This window comes from Corella eumyota, chromosome 5 (assembly GCF_963082875.1).
Source record: "Corella eumyota chromosome 5, kaCorEumy4.1, whole genome shotgun sequence".
In the NCBI taxonomy this organism is placed as follows: Eukaryota; Metazoa; Chordata; class Ascidiacea; order Phlebobranchia; family Corellidae; genus Corella; species Corella eumyota.
This window is the reverse complement of record NC_137494.1, coordinates 13,606,215-13,626,784: the sequence shown is the minus strand read 5'-3', so window position 1 is coordinate 13,626,784 and position 20,570 is coordinate 13,606,215. Positions and strand designations below refer to the sequence as shown.

Here is a 20,570-nt window from a genome sequence, read left to right as displayed (position 1 = left end):
TTCTACGCTTAACTACAAAATAATATAACATGAACAATGTGGTCAAATTATTGCAAATTATGATGAATATAAGATGAAAGACTGCTTTTTATAATTTAACGATGACCAATGTTGTCAACAGTGGCATAGAAGGGTTCAATGAAGCTCATAAACTTCTTAAGGTCATCTACAGTACCATGGGGAAAAGTTAGATAACCTGCTGCTACAGCTTGATCAATTGTCAGTTGGTCAAGTACTATGCCCTGCCATACATTTGATGCAGTTGCAGCCACAACATCAAAAGGACCCAGATGAACAATGTATTCGGTTTGGTATTCAATGACACAGTGCCTCATCTTGTAACCGAATTGCCTGTTGTTCAAGTCTGCAAGAATTATGTTGACAGATAGAGTAAGTGTTTCGTCGCAGATTGTAGAATCAAAACGTTGGGTGAAGATCTCCATAAACGTATCTACATCTCGGTTGACCTGGTAGAGTAAGCGGGCCTCGTTGAATCTCGTTAAGTCGATTCTATTTCTCATTTCATTTTCTGCAGAGTAATAGTAGTTAAAAGCGTTTGAACTTATCGCCGCGTTTCCAATTTCCATAAGTGCTTCCCGTTTGACGTCGGCTGCTTTGTCTTTTTGATAAGAATATGCAGCTGACAATGCCATTGACGAAATTTCAAGAGCCCATTGTAGTTCGTTAAGTAAGGGTTTACCAGTTACTGCTGCATGCAGCCTTGATGCCTTCATGCTAGATTCAGCTGAGTGCAACATTTTGTTAACCGGCGACTCAAATCCAAAAAGAAAGCATTTGTAGCCCAGTAGATCTCTTAATCTTGTTGCACGTTCGTGCTCGGGCAAAGGGTTAAGCTGAACAGCATCACCACCAAACCAGCCTAAGTGTAAAGCATAAACATGGCGAACAGACCAGGCTACTGTACCATAATACTCGATCAGATATGGATGTGTAGCCAAGACGTCAGGAAGCTTCACCCTTTCTACGCATTGATCAACTGGATAATCATGGTCCATAAGTCTTAAGGTTTGGTCGCTAACGAATTGAATTCCATCTCTGTATGCTGTCATGACAGATTGGATTTCGGTAGCGTTTGTTACTGGCCACCTATGGGAGGGGACCATAAATTCTGGGTACAAGTAGCGCATTGAATCAATGCTCTTGTACCAGTGCTTAATATCCCTTGGTGGAGTTCCTCTTATAGCGTACAGGTTTGGAAAAGCTGGGTAAATATTATCACCAGGCATAAGTATCTTTCTGTCTTCCATCCAGACAGCAGTTTGGTCAGAAGTTTCACCAGGAATATGAATTAGATCAAATGTTACTCCTAAAAATGCAAATATTCGGTCAAATATATTGGCTAAATCAGATTTGACCCTACGTGTACCAACTAGGCCGACGTATAAAAAAGGTCATTGGTAATTTACCTGCACATGTTACTGTAGCTCGATCATCGTAAGTGAACGTTGGAACAACAGTATATGGATCGACGCTGAAATCTGTTATTACTGATGGCCCTATTCCGGCGCCATTCCCATTTGTAACGTTGATACTCATACCAAATTGTCGATTTGAACCTGCCAGGTTTCCTAATAATGGATAGCAGTATTAATATTCGGTAATTGTAAATATCTGCAAGTGGAATACAGGAAATATACGACTTAAACTAAATTTCAAGCTAACCGTTTTTTGGCCAAACATTTTTTTTACTGCAGTAATAAAACCTTAACCGGCATCGTGGTGTAATGGTAATACCAGTTGCTACACCACACATGAGGTCGTGGGTTCAATCCCCACTGATCTCATGCTGTAGCGCCCTTGTGAAGGCGCTATAAACGGTATGAACTCCTGCTAAGCCAGCACTTAATCAGTAGCATAACTATCGGGCAATTTTAATCTATAATATTCTAAACTACCGAAGGCAACTCGGGACTGGGTCGGAGTAACTGATGTTACTCAACGTTTAAGTCGCGCATTTGAACTTCCCACATCGAGGATAAAGATATATACAAAAAAAATATAACTTACGAAATTTATAAGTTTGTTGAATAGTTGACGAATGAGCATAAACTTGAATTGGATTATCCTCGGTTTGATATACGGCAACTAAAGCTGAAGCACCGACAATATGATCTAAAAATAATTTAATTTTTTTATTTTTTTGAAACCAAAAAAATTTTTAAAAGCGCGGAAATTTTTAAACGCAACTTAGCGAAATCATGATTGTTGTTATAGTAACAAGCAGAGCGAAAAATTACTTTTTTTTATAAATTTAATAAGCCTTAATTAAGGCTTGTTGAGATGTGTTTTTTTATACGCTTAACATCGTTTTATTGACTGACAAAGATTGTTTGTGTTAAAAAATAGCCAATGATATCTACAGCTTTAAATTTTACAAAATACAGAAGTTAAATTAAGTAGCTACACTACCTGTATGGTAATGAGTTACGACAATTCCTTTAACTGTTTTGTTGTTTGTCAGTTTTCGAAATTCTTCGACTAAATGAAGTGATACCATTTGATTTTCAGTCGTATCAACGATAATCAATCCGTCAGGCCCTGGAAAATACAAAATAAATTTTCTTTACCTTGTTAGTTGGTCGTGGGTTCAATCCCCATTGTTCTCATGCTGTAGGGCCCTCGAATAAGGCGCTATAAACGGTATGAACTCCTGCTGAGCCAGCACTTAATCAGCTGTATAATTATCAGGCAATTATAATCTATAATATCCCAAACTGCCACAGGCAACTCGAGACTGGGTCGGAGTAACTGATGTTACTCTATGTTTAAGTTGCTCATTCGACTTTCCCACATCGAGGATAAAAATATATACAAAAAAGAAATAAATTTATTTAAAGTTAAGAGAGTTATAGATATATCTTTATATCAAGGATATATATAATATTATATATATTTAAAAAAAATATTCACCTTCAATCGCAATCATGTTGGCCAAAGCGTAGTTAACTGCCACCTAGACCCCATCAGTCACTTTAACAATCGTAGGGGTAAAGTCAAAATCGCCTAAAGTTATTGGTGATACATACGCCACTATGCAAGCGCAAAACAGCAGTCTAAAAATCACAACATTAAAAAAAATAAATTTAAAATTACACAAAAATGTTTACTAATATTTAAAAAAATTAGTTAACATTTTTTACCTTAAGTTCATGTTTTTTTTCTTCGTATTTTTTTTCGAAGTCCAGAAAAATGAAATGTAAAAATAGGAAAAATTTCACCTTTTTATAGATTTTTAAAAAGTAATTATTATCTGGGTAGTAAAAAAATTATTAAAAAAAAAATGGTAAAAAAAAATTAATTATTTTTTATAATGTCGTTTGAATGATATTTATTAAATTTTTTATTTATTTTTTAATAAAATAGTTTCTAATGAAATTATAAAAAGGAATTTTCTCAAGCTATTTTATGATTTTAGTTATTTACAATCGACAATTTCGAAAAATATTTATTTTAACTTAAATTAAATGCCCTAAAACTTTATAGTTGTTTTTTTATTGCTTTACATTATCACCCTTATAAAATTCTTAATTTACTTTTTACGATGAAGATTAAAATTAAATAATTTTGGAATTGCATTTTAAATTTTATTCAGGTTTAAAAGACATTATTATTTTTGATATAATTGCCTTACAAAATTTTTAATTAAAGTTTACGAGATTCTTACCAAAAACTATAACTTATACGACTTTTGGTTGTTGTTTGGCGGTAATGGCATATTATGGAGCAATAATTTCGTGGTTAAAAATATTTTTCATCGCGAAAATTTAATTAAAGTATTTAACTACTTCGTATATAATCTAAAATTATATTTTCTCAGAATCTTTAAAATTTAAAGAATTTAATAAGCGGTAGACTTCAAAACAAACAGTAACTTTACTTACGACTTTTATAATTGTAAAAAGGCAACTTTTATGTCTGAAATTACCTTTAATGCAAAAAGGACGGCTTTAAAAAATTAATTAAAAACTGTTTATTTCTTTGGAAACACTGCGCTGTAGGGGATCCCCCTTTAATTTTGTTTTTGTCTTCAGCTTTTTAATTATTTAATTCGCGTGATTTTGTAAACAAAAAAAAGTTATTTTAATACTTTTTAAATTAGTAAAAGTTAATGGAGATTGTAAGTACTGATAAACCGATTGGTTATGGGGCATTTGGTGTGGTTTGGTAAGTTAAAAATGTTTTATTTTAACTTGTATATTATTAAATTGAAAAATTAACCGCTTTACATTTAAAAGTATCGTTTTTGTACAATTTTGATGACGAAAAGTCTTAAAATTAACGTTTTCTAAATCTTAAATGACATTTTTTGTGTAAAAATAAATAAGATTTGTTTCTATAGCCAATCATTTCGGCCTTAGAACATTAAATGAATATTTTTTACAACGGCCTAATATTTTTTTGATTTGCAATTTTTTAAATGGCATTCAAAATAAAATAAATGCTAAATTACCAAATTTTCAATTTCTAGGTCAGTAAAAGACCCGAGAGATGGTAAACAAGTTGCTTTAAAGAAGATGCCAAATGTTTTTCATAATGTCATGTCAGCCAAAAGAGTATTGAGGGAATTAAAGATGTTGTGTTACTTTACCCATGAAAATGTAATTGTTTTTATTTATTTTTTAAGTTTTTTTTAGAACCTTAATGTCAATATTTTTTAAAAGCTTAATTTCAAATTATTGTTAAACAACTACATGAAATCCTGAGTTTGATCCCCACTGCTTTCATGTTGTAAGGCCCTTGAGCAGGGCGCTATAAACAGTATAAATTCCTGCTTAGCTAACACTTAATTAGCAGTTTAATTGTTGGGCAATTATAATCTATAATATCCCAAACTGCCAAAGGCAACTCAAGACTGGGTCAGGGTAACTGATGTTACTCTATGTTTATACTGTGAAGTCAACCTTCCCACATCGAGGATAAATACAAAAAAAACTTAAAGCTCTTCCAAATTGGTCAAAATAAAAATATATTTATTTATGCTTTTAAAACTTATACAAACATTTGACATTTTAAAAATTAAAATTCTTAAATTTTTAGATTTTGTCAGCGGTTGATGTACTACCACCAGTGGAAAGCCCTTACGAAGAAATGTAAGAAAAAAGATTTTTATTAAACTTGTTAAAGAATTAAGGTCACCCTTTGCGTTATTTTTTAAATCATGTTTTATTTTTATGGTTTTTATAAAACTTATAGGACAAATTATTACTTCTTTAGCTTTTTCGAAAAATCATGTCTAAAAATGTTATACATATACAAAAATAATTTATAAAATATATAAAATTTTTCTAGGTATGTGATAACTAATCTAATGCACACTGACTTGCACAAAATAATTGTCTCTCATCAAACTTTATCAACCGACCATGTAAAAATATTTCTATATCAAATTTTAAGAGGTAAGATGAAAAATTTGTCCTTGTATAAATATACTATAGGCAAAACTACAAAACCAATTTTGTTGTTTAAAACTTGCTATAGTCTTTTAATTTCCATGGTTTTGTCGTATATTAAAACATCTCTCTTTTGATATTAAGATTGATTTAAAATTAACCGACAGCACTCTTAAGAAAAGCGTAATAAACAGTATGAACTCCTGCTAAGCCAACACTTAATCAGCAGCATAATTATCGGGCAATTATAATCTATAATATCTTAAACTGCCAAAAGCAACTCAAGACTGGGTCAGAGTAACAAATGTTACTCTATGTTTAAATTGAAAAAGTGTCCTTCTTACATCGAGGATAATTAATATAAAAAAAACATTTTTAGGTTTGAAATACCTTCATGGAGCTAACATCTTACATAGGGATATAAAGCCTGGTAACTTATTGGTGAATAGTGATTGTAAACTAAAGATTTGTGATTTTGGGTTAGCAAGGTTGGTTGAACCAGATGAATCCAAGTATATGACACAGGAGGTGGTCACCCAATATTACAGGTAGCAAATATTAATTTTTTAGTAAAATTTAGATATTTACCTTTTAGAAAAATTGTTATAAAATATTGTTGTTTTTAATTTGATTTGGTTAAATTGGTGTTTTTTTTATTGTAAATTGGTGTTTTTTTGGTGTGACTTGGTGCTTTTTATCAAAATTGGTGTTTTTGGTGTAATTTGGTGTTTTTTATGTAACTTGTTGTTTTTTATGTAACTTGTTGTCTTTTATGTAACTTGTTGTTTTTTAGCATAAATTGGTGTAACTTGGAGTTTTTTAATGTAAGTTGGTGTTTTTTGATGTGACCTGATGTTTTTTAAGTAACTTGTTGTTTTTTATGTAACTTGTTGTTTTTATAGTGTTAATTGGTGTTTTTTGGTGTAAACTTGTGTAACTTGGTGTTTTTTTTATACAAAAGCAAAAAAATAACATAAAAAACACCAAATTTTTTTATTAAAAATTTTTTTTAAAATTAATTAATTTACATAAAACTTTACTTTAAATTTAAAATTTTTTTTACCCAGGGCCCCTGAGTTATTACTTGGTGCAAGGCATTACACATCAGCTATTGATATCTGGAGTGTTGGATGTATATTTGCTGAACTACTTGGCAGAAGAATTCTATTTCAAGCTAACAGTCCTGTGAACCAGGTATGTATTTAACTCGTCTTTAAATTTATCCTCGATGTGGAAAGGCCGATTTAACGACCCAAACATAAAGTAACATTTGTTACCTTGACCCAGTCTTAATTTATTACCCTAGCCCAGATTATTTATCCTCGTTGTGGAAAGGCCAACTTTACAGCTTAAACATAGATATATATTTATTACACCTTGACCCTAAAGTAGGGCGCCTTGTTGTTATTATTGACGGGTGATATTTTGTTCTAAGGAATTAAAATATTATTAGCTTAAATAAAAACAGCACAAAATGTTAACCAAGTTTATACTGAAAAAATTATTTTTACTATATTAATGTTTAATACAAGATGTCTAAAAAATTAAAAAATTGTGAATGTTTTATTATATTTTTTGTTTTTTGTTCTGATTCTTAGAAAATATTAACTTAAAAAGAAAGATAAAATATTAAAATTTAGGGAGTTTTATTTTAAGTAACAAATAACTATGTTAAGATTTAAATTTTAAAACAAAATTAATTCTCTTATGCTTAACAATTAATTTATTATTTATTTAAAATTCTTAGATTGAAATGATTTACAATCTTCTACGTGATCCCTCCACTTCTCAGCGCTTAATTTTTAAATCGGAAAATCGACAAACACGAGCTCATCTTTACAGAAGTATGGCAGATAAATTATCGAAGCCGAACATGTTTTTTCATCTTGCCCCTAACATGACACATGAGGCTGCACATTTGTTGTCAAAGTTATTGGTCTGGAATCCTGTAAGTTATTTTATTTATATATAATAAAGCTTAGTGGATGATCTGTATATATATATATATGTATGTATATGAATGTCCAATTTGTAGACTTTTAAATTAAATAAAACTGCTATTTGTGATGCATAGGATTTGTAATAATATTAAGGATCTATTGATTTAAGTTTTACTACCAATTATGCCGCCAACGAAGCTTTACTGTTACTGTAAAATTAATAATTTTTATATAGCTCAATTGGTTGAGCTGACAATATTGTTACCAAAGTTTCAGTAACTAGAGTTTTTTTTAATAATTATTTATCTTTAATGTGGAAAGATCAACTTTACGACCTAAACAGTAACATCAGTTACCCCAACCAAGTCTCAAGTTGCCTATGGTGGTTTAAAAAATTATAGATTATAAAACCTGAAATATAGATTATAATTGTAAAAGTTTATAAAACAACGATATTTTTACAAAATATCAAAGATTAAGTAGTCAATGTACAAAATAATATAACTTAAAAACTACATAATGCAAAGCAAAAATTTAATCTTAACATTATTATAACAGGACCAAAGAGTGTCTTGCGAAGATGCCCTAACCCACATATACTTAAATGAAGGAAGATTAAGATATCACACAAGCTTGTGCCAGTGTTGTTGTATTACAATGGATGGTATTAGACATGCTTCTGCTCAGGATTTTGAGCCATTGCCCGATCACCCGTTTAACGATCAATATGAAGAAGAGTTACACAGCATAGAAGATGTTAGAAGTAAGAAAAATAAAATGTATATTTATCATCAATGTAGGGATTTTAATTTTTTTTCTTTAATTGTTATCCTCGATGTGGGGAGGTCGCCTTCACAACCTAAACATAGAGTAACATCTGTTACTCCAACCCAGTCTCCAAATTGCCTTTGACAGTTTGGGATTTTATAAATTAAAATTGCCAGATAATTATGCTGCTGATTAAGTGCTGACTCAGCAGGAGCTCATACCGTTATACCACTTAACTTATGGGCGTTACAGCATGAGAGCAGTGGGGATTGAACCCACAACCTTATGTGGTGTTCACAGCTTTATATTATAGTTACTTGTTAATTTGACCCAGTTTTGAGTTGATTTAAACAATTTTCTATGCCTGTTTCTAAACAATTAAACTTATTTAAGTAAAAACAATAGCAATTAGTGTTACTGTTTTAATATAAAAATGTTTTAAAATGGGGGCAGTTGGAATCCAACCCACAACCTAACATCTAAAAAAATTTTTAAAAAATTATTTTTTTTTTTTTAACTTTAAGATGAAATGTATTTTTTTTACAGATGCTGTCTCAATTTTTATTAGTAGTCAACCCTGCGGTCGCAAAACTCCTTTAAAAATTAACTCAGAAAGCGGTGTATTTGCCCGTTTTGTAGCTTCCACTGTGGCACACTCCCACGTCCCTTCATCGCCAAAGGGTGTCAGATAAATGGGAATGTAAGGCTTGTTGGTACTCTTTCACTACCGGTGCTGCTCACTTGCCATTTTTACTTTGTTACTGAAATTTTACATTTTGTGCTATAAATTTAACATCAAAATAACTGAGTTAGTGTAATATTTTTAATGACTTTTTTATTAATCGGCTACTGTTAAATATTGTGCTTTATTTTTATTTTTAATGACATTTACCACTAAATATAACTCATATATCATCTATGATATCTTACCTTTAAAATTACTGTTTAAATACTGTTTCGAAATCCTTTATTATACTTTAATGATAGTGTAATAATATTAAATGAATTTATTTCTGTCTTATTTTATTTTTATCAATCATTTTAGTATTATTTTTTATTGATATTTCACATTGTCAGATGCTTGCTGTATTTTCTTATTTTTATCATTTTTGTTTATTGCAGTATTGTGGTCCTGTGAATAAAAATAAATGTAATATTGCTGTACAAATATTAAACGTAAATTCTGAAGTTGATTTATCCTTGGTGTAAGAAGCCTAAACATAGAGTAACATTTGTTACTCTGACCCAGTCATAAATATTATTATGCGTTTACTTACATAATTATTTTAAAGCTTTTATATTTTTGTTTATTAATTAACTTGTATATTATAATTTAAATGTCGATATACTCTCATGTAAATTGTATTTTTTAACCTTTTTTCTATTTTTAGATGTAATTTTTAAAATTTACCTTTAATTTTAAATTTTAAAGGTAAGTATCAATAATCTACCTTACTTACATATACAAGTTGGTAATATGATCATTTATTTTACAGGATTCGAAAATGAACACAGATTGCAAAACATGACATAAAGCAATATTAAAAAACTGGGATAGTTAGACAAAAAGAAAATGGAAGTTTTTATTTGTAAGTATTTTGCATTTTTGTTGCTTAAACATATAAGAATTGTGCAGACAAAATATAGTGCTATATACAGTTCAAACTTATATTGCAAAATTGGAAATTTATTTTTCTCTGTAAAAGAAAAAGGCTATTTTAGGAAGATATATAATTAAACACTAATTATTTCACAATGTCATGTAATTAAATGAAAAAATGCGCTTTTAATTAAAGAAAACTTAATATATTTACTTTTTTTCCAACTTGCCATACTCGACAGCCGGATATGCAATGAACCTGTAAATGGAAAGCCCGATTCTAGCCAAAAACAGAGCAGAAATGATGCTAATTTCAACACACACAAGCACGAAATTTCTGTGAGCATTCTCCATATCTTGTAGCTTAACAATGCATCCAGCTAAGGCCATGATAATTACAGGGTAGGTGGTGAACACATAGCGGAAAACTTTTTCGTAGGTGAAGTTCTCGGCGACAAACCAGGCAAATGATAGGACCAGCAGCAGAGCAAAAATTAAAGTTGATGCATCTTCAATGGACAAGTTTCCTAAGATAGGCAAAATTAATTAAATTAAAACTAGATTTAATGTATATATATTACAGTACATGGTTTTTAGCAACGTTTGCGATTTTGGTCTACCTTTTTGCAATGGTATTGTTCTATTAAAGCTGTCTTGGTACAGAAGGTAGTCACACAACCCAAGCAAAGTGGCAATGGTTAACCATGTAGCATAGATACCAAGGCCATTTTGAAGGACCACTCGTACAGTCCAGACCATATCTAAAAAAATATCAAAAATTAAAAAAGAGAAAATGAAATTTAAAAAAATAGAAATGTAAAAAAAGTAATTTTACTGTTGTCCAGTTTTCTTGGCCTATCCATGCTTGTTCGAACACATATACTACAAAACGACAAATACATTCCAAAAGCAGATATCACAAGCAAGACCAATGATAGATTTAAGAATTCTTGATCAAATGTAAAAAGCCAAAGTAATGTGGATATACAAGTAATGATGTATCCATATAGAAAAGGCTAAAATAAATAAATTAAAAAAATTAAATTTATTAAAACAGTTTTATATTATTTTAACAATTTTCTGTTATATATTTTGTTTAACTACGTTGTTAAAAAGAAAGTAATTTAAATATTAAACTACTTTTAGTTTGATAGTAAATACATGTGTCTACATAACAACTATAAGTTAGTCATTAGTCAATAAAACATTGGCTAAATAAATATATACAGCTGATAAAAAACAGACTTTATTATTTGTAATGAGAATGTAAATAAAGTCTGGGGTAAAAACGTCAACATTATTGCAATAACATGCATATAAAATCCGAAATAAATATCATAAAATTTTTTTATTAGGATTTTAAGAGTTAAAAAATGTAAACTTTTTTAAACTTACATATGATACTAAACCCATTGTTACTGGATTTTTATAGCTGGGCAAGCACATTGCTACTACAAGATATATAACCCCGGCAAAATTCCATATATATATGATCGGCCAAATAATTGCGAATATAATCCCGGCTGGTGTTGCTTGTTGGGCATATTTGTCGGAAACTGCCCCAGTTGTATTGTAGAAAAGAGCTAAAAATATAAATTTTTAACTTGATTTTATCCTCAATGTAAGAATATTACCCTTTTAAAATGCATGATTACCCCCTTTTTTAGGATGAAGAAAAATATATACAATTTATGTTATAAAATAAAAGCCTACAACATCCCATCCCTAAAAACTACCCACAAAATTTAAATCTTAGAAAACAAAACACTTAAAATTTCAATTTTTACCTTTGCATCCAAATGTATTTAAATAGGCAAAAGTAACAGATGCTGCAAACGCCAAAAGCAATATAATAACAAGAGCATTTTTCGAGAGATCGGGCTTATTCATTTAAGTTTTCAGTTTATCAAACTTTAAAATTATCTGTAAAAAACAACATTTAACTTGACGTAATGTTTAAAAACAACTAGCAAATTAATTTAAATAGTCAGATAGTTGACTTAATATACTGTCAGTCCGCCTACCATCTGCTATTTTAAGTTGTCTGTAGACTTACAAAACAGATTTTAAACCCATTTTCAAAAACGCCCTAAAGTTAAACTTACTTTGCAACTGTTAATTTGCTAAGTTATGTAATCGCTTCTAAAAGGTCACGTGACCGATCAATCACCTGATTTTTGTTTTGGCGAATCAGCTGTTTTGATATTTTGGTACTTTGAAAGGGGGAAATGACGTCATGGTTCTTGTTATTTAGGAACTTAATTGAATAAAAAAATATAATAGGATCAACTTATTTTATTTTTTAAATTTTTGTTTGTATTAAAGTAATATGTTAAAACGAAAATGATTTAATAGTAATCTAAGGCTTTGGTAAGGCTCGAACCATGAACCGTATGACCCGTAACTTGATGTTACAATTGGTAAAGTATATTATATGTATTGGCAATAAATATATATATATATATAGCTTGATTTTGATTTATATTAATCGTTTAATATTTATCCAATTTTATTTCTTTATGTTACACCTTTTTTTTAATTGGTCGAAAAGCATAAATTTAAAACTATACGTGTTAAAGGTATTGCAAATACATTTAAATTCCTCAATACCTTAAATTTTGTTTTAAATTGTCTTTTAAAAAATTCTTATTTTATAAGCGACGTTGTTTTTCTTGAAACAGATTTGAGAAAAGGTGACTTTCTACTAAAAGCGTGGCCACTGCGTGATCAAAACAATTTATTATTGTTGGCATATTTGGCTTTCAAAATTTGTTTTGACAAAACACTTACAAAATCAATAACATTAAAAGAGATATATACAAAAATACAAATTAAATATAAATTAACTGCCAAGATTATTTCCTTTTTATAACAAAAATGTGTTGATTTCAATGTTGTTTATAATTTGTTTAAACTGTTTATATCAACAATATGTAAAAATTTGAGACATATTTGAAAAAGATAAATTTCGGGTTACTCGTTAATTAAATCAAAATCTTTTAAATTTCTCTGAATTTGTAGGTAGCCAAAAGGAAAGTCATTATTGATCGATATAACTGTGTCAAGATTTTAAGAAGTAATTCTTAAAATTTCGTAAGCGAGATAGTGTATACTTATGCACTTAGATTAAATTGCCTGAAGTCATGTTGTCTGACATTGCGGTGTTTAAATCTAATAACTTGAAACTAATAGGGTATTTATAGAATTTCAGTCAACACAAATCTAGAACATTGTAATTAAATGTGTTTTCGGCAAATTCTAAAATTAAAATAGCTAAGAGCCTAAAAGATTTATGTATAAAACAACAGTTTAGTTTTATAACATCTTGTTTCTGAATTAGCTGTGTTTGTATTTTAGAAAAAAACATGAATTCTTCTGTAGAGTTACCTAATACGACAAGTCATTTGATGTATAATGTGTCAAAAGACCAACAGATTGCATATCAAGCAGTGGCGGGAATATTTCTAGTTTTGAACTTTTATACATTGATAGCACTACTTGTGTACGAAGCTATATGCCCGAAAAAGCCCAAATCTGGAAAAGCTTTAAGGATTTTATGCATTTTAGCAACATTCACAAACGTATTGCATGGATGTTGCCAACAATTGATTGTGATCTACTCAGGTTATAATGACCTATCATGCAGTATTCTTATGAGCTTAAAGTCGACACTACTAAACCTTGTTTTCTCGTTTACATATGCCTTCATGTGGACAAGGCAGAGTCAGTTCTACGCAGTTGCTGCTTTAAGACATTTACGTAAACCTTGGATGGCCAGAATTAGTTGGGTAATCTTAACTTTGTTAGTGGTAAACCCGTTTATTATGCTAGGGTTTCAGTTTAATGGCAAATTGTTCAACGTCGAAGATTCAACTTGCTTGGTTTTACATGTCCCGATGATTGATCAAATTCCTTTTATTGCTGTGGCCTTTAGTTATATAGTTATACAGGTAAAATTATCTTATAAAAAGGGCGTTTATATGGCATAAAACATATATTATTTTATATGTTATGCTTACATATATTAAAACATTTAATATTGATGATATTATTGATAAAGTATATCAAAATTAAATTTATTTTTAGGCTTTTTTAATCTACATGTACCTACATCCAATGCTTAAGCACCATCGTGCTATGAAGAAACTTAACACTTCAAAAACAGATCTGAACAACGTTATTAGTGTGAATACAATCTCTTATGATGGCCACTCTGAAAAACCTAGTTCACCTGTTAAGGAATTTACTAACTACCAACCGGTTTTGCGACATATTTCGGAAGAGCATGCGTCTACGTTTAGCCATGAAAAACACAACACTAAGAACTTAATGCAACGGATTCGTAGATGGTTTATACTGGGTTGTATTTGTATAATTTCGGACCTGCTTACAGCTGTGACAATTACAGTTTTTTTGATCTACACTACGCCATCTAGCGTGATATTACCGATGTTTCTAATTCACGATTTTAGTGGCTTTGCCAACGTTATTTGCCTTGTAATGTGTTTTTCTCAAAACTCAAAAATGATGTTTCCTTTTAAACTAAAATTAACTTAAAATGATTAATTTTGATATAATTAATTCGTAATTTGCCTAAAGCAATTTTTGTTATGTATATTATGCAAGTTATAGTTACTAAAGTATAAATATAATACTGCCTTTCAAACTACAATTGCAAAGAACAAAAATGTAAAAATATATTTTTATTAACATTTTAGTACTTTTACTTAATTTAAAATCGTGGTTTAGTTGCAATGAAAATTCTTGTAAACGAAATCGGCACGTGGTTCGTTCATAAAATGTCTTAAAACAACTCAGGGCAGAGCGTGTTTTTAACAGCTGGGTTTCTATAGTCTGGACTTAAAAAGCAAACAACTATAGTACAGTAAAGAGGATTTTTAAAGGTAAAGTTAGGTAATTATTGCATATAGTTAGCCAATATATAATAGTGTAGTGAAACTTAGTTATAATAAATTTTACTTATATACAGGTTTACACTTAATAGAAACTTAAATACAATTTATTTATTAAAATTGATTATGTAGGTTCGTTGACATGAGCATGTGTTCAGTTGTTTAACGATATGTTTAATGTGTTTTTAAATAGGTTATACTGATTAATTAAAACATGACTTCAAATCGTATTCTACAGAATTTATATATAGCTGGGTTAATTAATTAGAAATGTGTAGTTTATACAAAGTAAAAGTATATTTAATAGTTATGTACCAAATAGAAACTTTCAACTGCTGTACAATGGCGAAAGGAAAAAAGGATTTGTTAAATTACGTCAGTTCATCTTATTAAAAAGGTTTGAAAAATATTATTTAAAACAGTATTTTAATATAAATATTTTATGAATGTATTATTTATTTCGCTACAGTATGCTTATATATACACAAAAGCGTTGCTATCTGGACTAGCTAATGCTATAAATAGTCCATAAAAAAATAACAGCGTTTTTTTTAAATTGTAAAGTTGGTGACATACTTATAAATTTAGGTTTTATTGGGACTGCATTAATATAACTGAGATTTAAGCTAGAGTATTTTTGGTTTAAAGTCACTAAAAAAAAGATACAACTTTTTCTTAATTGCGCAGTTTGTGACCTATTGACCTTTTATATATGGGCTATATATTAGTAGAAAGAAAAAAAAATTTAAATTTTAAATTAATTTTATTATTACAACCGCACTGGTTTAAAAAATGCTGTTCGCAAAATTTTAACTCATAATATTAATGTTTACGATAGTTATGACAAATTTATTAAATATATGCAAAATCGCAAAACTTATAAGTTTGTGCTTTAGTAGAACTCTATTAATATACCTAAGATTCTTATGTATTTTTTATTTATATTGACTAGCACAAAAATTAGATATTTTTTTATTGTATAGTTAGTTAATAATATTGCATCAATAACTAATGTTTTTGTTTCACAGACATGGTAAAGAATCAGTATAACAATCAATACAAAAACAACAACTATTAAGAAAAAATATATTTTATGGTGTTGCTAACCTGATATTTGCTTTATCTTTTAAAATGTTAAAATTAATTTTTTTTTTGATATATTTTTTTCATTTTGTTATTATGTACGCAGAATTGCAGATGTCCTTGCATAACCATAGTGGCCTAGTGATTAAGGCTAAAGCGTAGCGATCTTGCATGCCGGGTTTGAATCCCACTGATATACGATGCATTTCTAGACTTCTCATTTTATTAAAAAAAATGAATCTAATAATCAATGCATATAAAGTTACAAGGTAGCTTGATATGAAAATTAGTCGAAACAAAAATTTGCCCTAACTTTATTGTTTTTAATTTTTTTTTTTTGCGAATTTTTTTATCTTGAATTTAAGTTAACCCAATGCACATTTATTGAAACTAAAAATTTTGATTTTTGAGAAACAGCATTTGATATAAAATATGCATATAAGTTTTATGAATATTAATATTTTTAAATAATATTCCTAAAAAAAGTTTATTAGGCGACTGGGGTTATTAAAGTAAAAGGAATTTAAAATTTAAAAAAAAAAATTATCGAAAATTTTTGTACTAATCTACATATGTGTATTATGTCAAAGGGTCACTTGATACGAAGATTAGTCTAAACAAAAATTTGCCCTAATTTTTTTGTTTTTAATTTTTTTCGCGAATTTCTTTATCTTGAATTTAAGTTAACCCAATGCGCATTTATTAAAACTTAAAATTTTGATTTTTTAGAAACAGCATTTGATATAAAATATGCTCATAACTTTTATGAATATTAATATTTTTAAATAATATTCCTAAAAAAAGTTTATTAGGCGACTGTGGTTATTAAAGTAAAAGGAATTTAAAATTAAAAAAAAAACTATTGAAAATTTTTGTACTAATTTACATATGTGTATTAGGTCAAAGGGTCACTTGATACGAAGATTAGTCGAAACAAAAATTTGCCCTTATTTTTTTATTTTTAATTTTTTTCGCAAATTTCTTTATCTTGAATTTAAGTTAACCCAATGCGCATTTATTAAAACTTAAAATTTTGATTTTTGAGAAACAGCAATTTATATGAAATATGCTCATAACTTTTATAATTATTAATATTTTTGAATAATATTCCTAAAATTAGTTCATTAGGCGACTGGGGTTCTTATAGTAAAAAGAATTTAAAATTTGAAAAAAAAAATTATCGAAAATTTTTGTACCAATCTACATATATGCGCATTAGGTTATAGGGTCACGTGGTACGAAAATTAGTCGAAACAAAAATTTGCCCTAATTTTTTGGTTTTTAATTTTTTTCGCGAATTTCTTTATCTTGAATTTAAGTTAACCCAATGCGCATTTATTAAAACTTAAAATTTTGATTTTTGAGAAACAGCATTTGATATAAAATATGCTCATAACTTTTATGAATATTAATATTTTTAAATAATATTCTTAAAAAAAGTTCATTAGGCGACTGGGGTTATTATAGTAAAAGGAATTTAAAATTTGAAAAAAAAAATTATCGAAAATTTTTGTACCAATCTACATATGCGTATTAGGTTATAGGGTCACGTGATACGAAGATTAGTCTAAACAAAAATTTGCCCTAATTTTTTTGTTTTTAATTTTTTTCGCGAATTTCTTTATCTTGAATTTAAGTTAACCCAATGCGCATTTATTAAAACTTAAAATTTTGATTTTTGAGAAACAGCAATTTATATGAAAAATGCTCATAACTTTTATAATTATTAATATTTTTGAATAATATTCCTAAAATTAGTTCATTAGGCGACTGGGGTTATTATAGTAAAAGGAATTTAAAATTTGAAAAAAAAAATTATCGAAAATGTTTGTACCAATCTACATATGCGTATTAGGTTAAAGGGTCACGTGGTACGAAAATTAATCGAAACAAAAATTTGCCCTAATTTTTTTGTTTTTAATTTTTTTCGCAAATTTCTTTATCTTGAATTTAAGTTAACCCAATGCGCATTTATTATGACTTAAAATTTTGATTTTTAAGAAACAGCAATTTATATGAAATATGCTCATAACGTTTATAATTATTAATATTTTTAAATAATTTACCTAAAAAAGTTTATTAGGCGACTGGGGTTATTATAGTAAAAGGAATTTAAAATTTGAAAAAAAAAATTCGAAAATTTTTGTACCAAAATACATATGCGTATTAGGTCATAGGGTCACTTGGTACCAAAATTAGTCGAAACAAAAGTTTGCCCTAACTTTTTTGTTTTTATTTTTTGAATAATATTCTTAAAACAAGTTCATTAGGCGATTGGGGTTATTTTAGTAAAAAGAATTCAAAATTAACAAAAAAAAATTCGATATTTTTTCTACCAATATGTATGTATATGCATGAAAGGTCACAGGATCACTTGGGATTGAATTTATTTAAAAAAAATTTGTCCTGAATTGAACGCTTTTTATTTTTACTGCGATTTATTTTATTGTATTCATTTTTTTATTTTTAGCGGAAGTAACTACCCTACCTACTATTGGTGGGACTCGAACCCGAGACCCAAGAGAGCCATACAGTCACCTTAACCACTTGGCCAACACAACGTTACAAATGACGATGCATTTTTAAGTACTCAACGAAAAAATCAAAAAATTTGTTCAAAATAAAATTTAATATTTATTTGTTTACACAACACAAAATACGACATTAAGAAATTAAACGTTCTTTAAAAGTCAGCCTGTTCTTTATTGTCATTGTAGATTGACATTCTTAGACTTATTCTGTAAAATAATACAAAAAAATAATAACGACATTTTAGCCGAATAAAACAGGGTCACTAGGTATGTAAATTAACCAAAACAAAATTGTGTCCTAATTTTTTTCCTTTTTTTAAATCTTCTTATATGGTATTTCAGTTAACTTAATGCGCATTTAATAAAACTTATAATTTTAAATTAAAAAAGCGGCAATTTTTATGAAATATGCTCATAACTTTTATGAATATTAAATTTTTAAATAATATTTTAAAAATACGTTTGTTAGGCCAGTGCGCTTGTTATAGTAAAAGGAGTTTAGAATCTAAAAAAATATTTTTCGTCATTAGCATGAAAATATCATGCATTGTCATGGTCACGTGATATCAGTTCGTTACAACTTTGTAAACTGACGCGTTTATGATAAAATGGATACTTTTAGGAATTGAAAATTAAATAATTTTTATAAAAAGTTTAATTTTTTACACATTAGTATTTTTTGCGTAAAAAATGTTAATTAGTCAAATTAGAATTTTATAGAAAAGTTAGATAAAATATAAGTTCAATAAAAAAAATTTAAAAATTTAAAAGCTAACAATAACGTTGCACATTCAATTTTAAAAAAGTTACAAAAATAGATTATAATTTTTTAAATAGATTATTTGGGTTTTGTTTTTAATAGATTTTATATACAATAGAAAATATAAAACTTACCCAAATAACAACGACCGCTAGTCGGGGCTAGAGTTGCGTATTTTTGTTATTGTCGTCACGTGATTTACGCCAGAAGTCTTAATTTAGTGGTCTGTAAGAAAATAATTATATGTTAGTTATAACACAATTTAAAATTTTAATATCGTTCATAAAATGGCAACGTCACAGTCTAACATATATTACTTAAACGTGCATTAAAATTATTTTTAAGTTTTAAAAATATTTTTTAACTTTTGCTAGATAGTAGAATAGAAAATACCGATTATACACAATAATGCTAGAGAAGCATTTCGAATTGAGCCAAGTGACGCTTCGACAAATTTAATATGCTACCCAACAAATTTTGATTGTTTTTGTAATTTTAATTATTGCTTAGTACCAATAAAAAAATACCTAATTGTTTAAAGCCGTTAGATGGGGCTAAAGTTGCGTTTTTTGTGTTTTCTCCCATGGCGAGACATAGTTTTTACAATATTCCTAAATAATTTTTTTCATATTTAAATCAATGATTTGCTTTTTTATATTTAATTTCGCTATAAATATATATAAAAGTTGCTGATTTTTGTTTTTGATAAAAAACTAATAAATAGCAAAAACTACTATTAACTATATTATACATTCTTTGGCAAAAATAAATTAAATTAAAAAAAATTTATCTACCATGCGTATTAACTTGAACATTCATCGCCGCTAGTTTTTTACTGAAGACATTATATCTTTATTGTCACGTGGTCATCTTGTAGCGGTCGTTTTGTGAGATTTCTAAAATGTGGTTTAATATTTCTTAAAATTGAAACTTATTCTGCATTTCTACATAAGTTTGCTATGTATTGTTACATGTATTCGCTCATATTACTGAAAATCGTTTACCGAAAACCCTTTTTCCCGAAAATTAAAATAAACACATTTTACCGAATTAATATTTTTTATAAAGGGGGTTTAGGAAACTGGGATTTAGAAATACATTATTACAAACCTTATCAAAAATTAACAGTAGGTCCATTGTTTTTGCCAATTTTACAGCTTACGTATTAAGAAAATCTATGGAGATTAATATTTATCTGCATACACAAATACTATAAACGTATATAAAAAAAATTAAAAAATATGCTCTAAGCCTTATAATTAAAAAACTCCACATTTTTAATTATTTTAATTTATATGATAGATACCCAATAACTTTAACAGTTATATTATATATTACAATGATAAAGATTCTACGTGTAAACATTTATTATAAACGTTAATAGTTTACCATTATCGAATCAAAACGAACCTTAATATGTTGCATCTTTGTCCTCTCTTGAAAGTATTTTTATTGTTTATAATTCGACAGTTATTTCCAATATTGGTAATCCTTTAACATTCATTCGCTAATATTCCTAATCTTATATCTCAAGTAATTGTTAAACTTATTATTATACATTATC

At 28.3% G+C, this 20,570-nt stretch overlaps 4 protein-coding genes and 1 pseudogene across 4 annotated transcripts in view; 2 read left to right on the top strand and 3 right to left on the bottom strand.

The window, feature by feature from the left end:
• Positions 1–95: 95 nt before the first annotated feature.
• LOC145753540 (linear primary-alkylsulfatase-like) lies at positions 96–3,736 on the bottom strand (annotated as a pseudogene).
• Positions 3,737–4,054: 318 nt separating this feature from the next.
• LOC145752332 (serine/threonine-protein kinase NLK-like) lies at positions 4,055–9,105 on the top strand. The gene is made up of 9 exons (XM_082568598.1): positions 4,055–4,185; positions 4,490–4,619; positions 5,059–5,111; positions 5,311–5,417; positions 5,791–5,959; positions 6,479–6,605; positions 7,159–7,359; positions 7,910–8,114; positions 8,666–9,105. Exons 1-9 carry the CDS (start codon positions 4,130–4,132, stop codon positions 8,809–8,811), a joined length of 1,194 nt encoding a protein of 397 aa, XP_082424724.1. The 5' UTR covers positions 4,055–4,129; the 3' UTR covers positions 8,812–9,105.
• Positions 9,106–9,594: 489 nt separating this feature from the next.
• Positions 9,595–11,663, bottom strand: LOC145752683 (uncharacterized). Its single transcript, XM_082569004.1, has 6 exons — positions 11,507–11,663; positions 11,115–11,302; positions 10,555–10,735; positions 10,340–10,480; positions 9,934–10,246; positions 9,595–9,816 (listed from the first exon to the last, which is right to left on the bottom strand). Exons 1-6 carry the CDS (start codon positions 11,607–11,609, stop codon positions 9,807–9,809), a joined length of 936 nt encoding a protein of 311 aa, XP_082425130.1. The 5' UTR covers positions 11,610–11,663; the 3' UTR covers positions 9,595–9,806.
• Positions 11,664–13,097: 1,434 nt separating this feature from the next.
• LOC145753058 (uncharacterized) lies at positions 13,098–14,384 on the top strand. Its single transcript, XM_082569443.1, has 2 exons — positions 13,098–13,669; positions 13,806–14,384. The coding sequence occupies exons 1-2, from the start codon at positions 13,127–13,129 to the stop codon at positions 14,274–14,276; spliced, it is 1,014 nt and encodes a 337-aa protein (XP_082425569.1). The 5' UTR covers positions 13,098–13,126; the 3' UTR covers positions 14,277–14,384.
• A 4,676-nt stretch (positions 14,385–19,060) lies between these two features.
• Positions 19,061–20,570, bottom strand: part of LOC145753152 (S phase cyclin A-associated protein in the endoplasmic reticulum-like) — a 52,609-nt gene continuing 51,099 nt past the window's right edge. Inside the window, exon 33 of the mRNA XM_082569547.1 lies at positions 19,061–19,231. Coding sequence (XP_082425673.1) covers positions 19,224–19,231 — 8 coding nt within the window. The 3' untranslated portion in view covers positions 19,061–19,223. The remainder of the gene's footprint in view (positions 19,232–20,570) is intronic.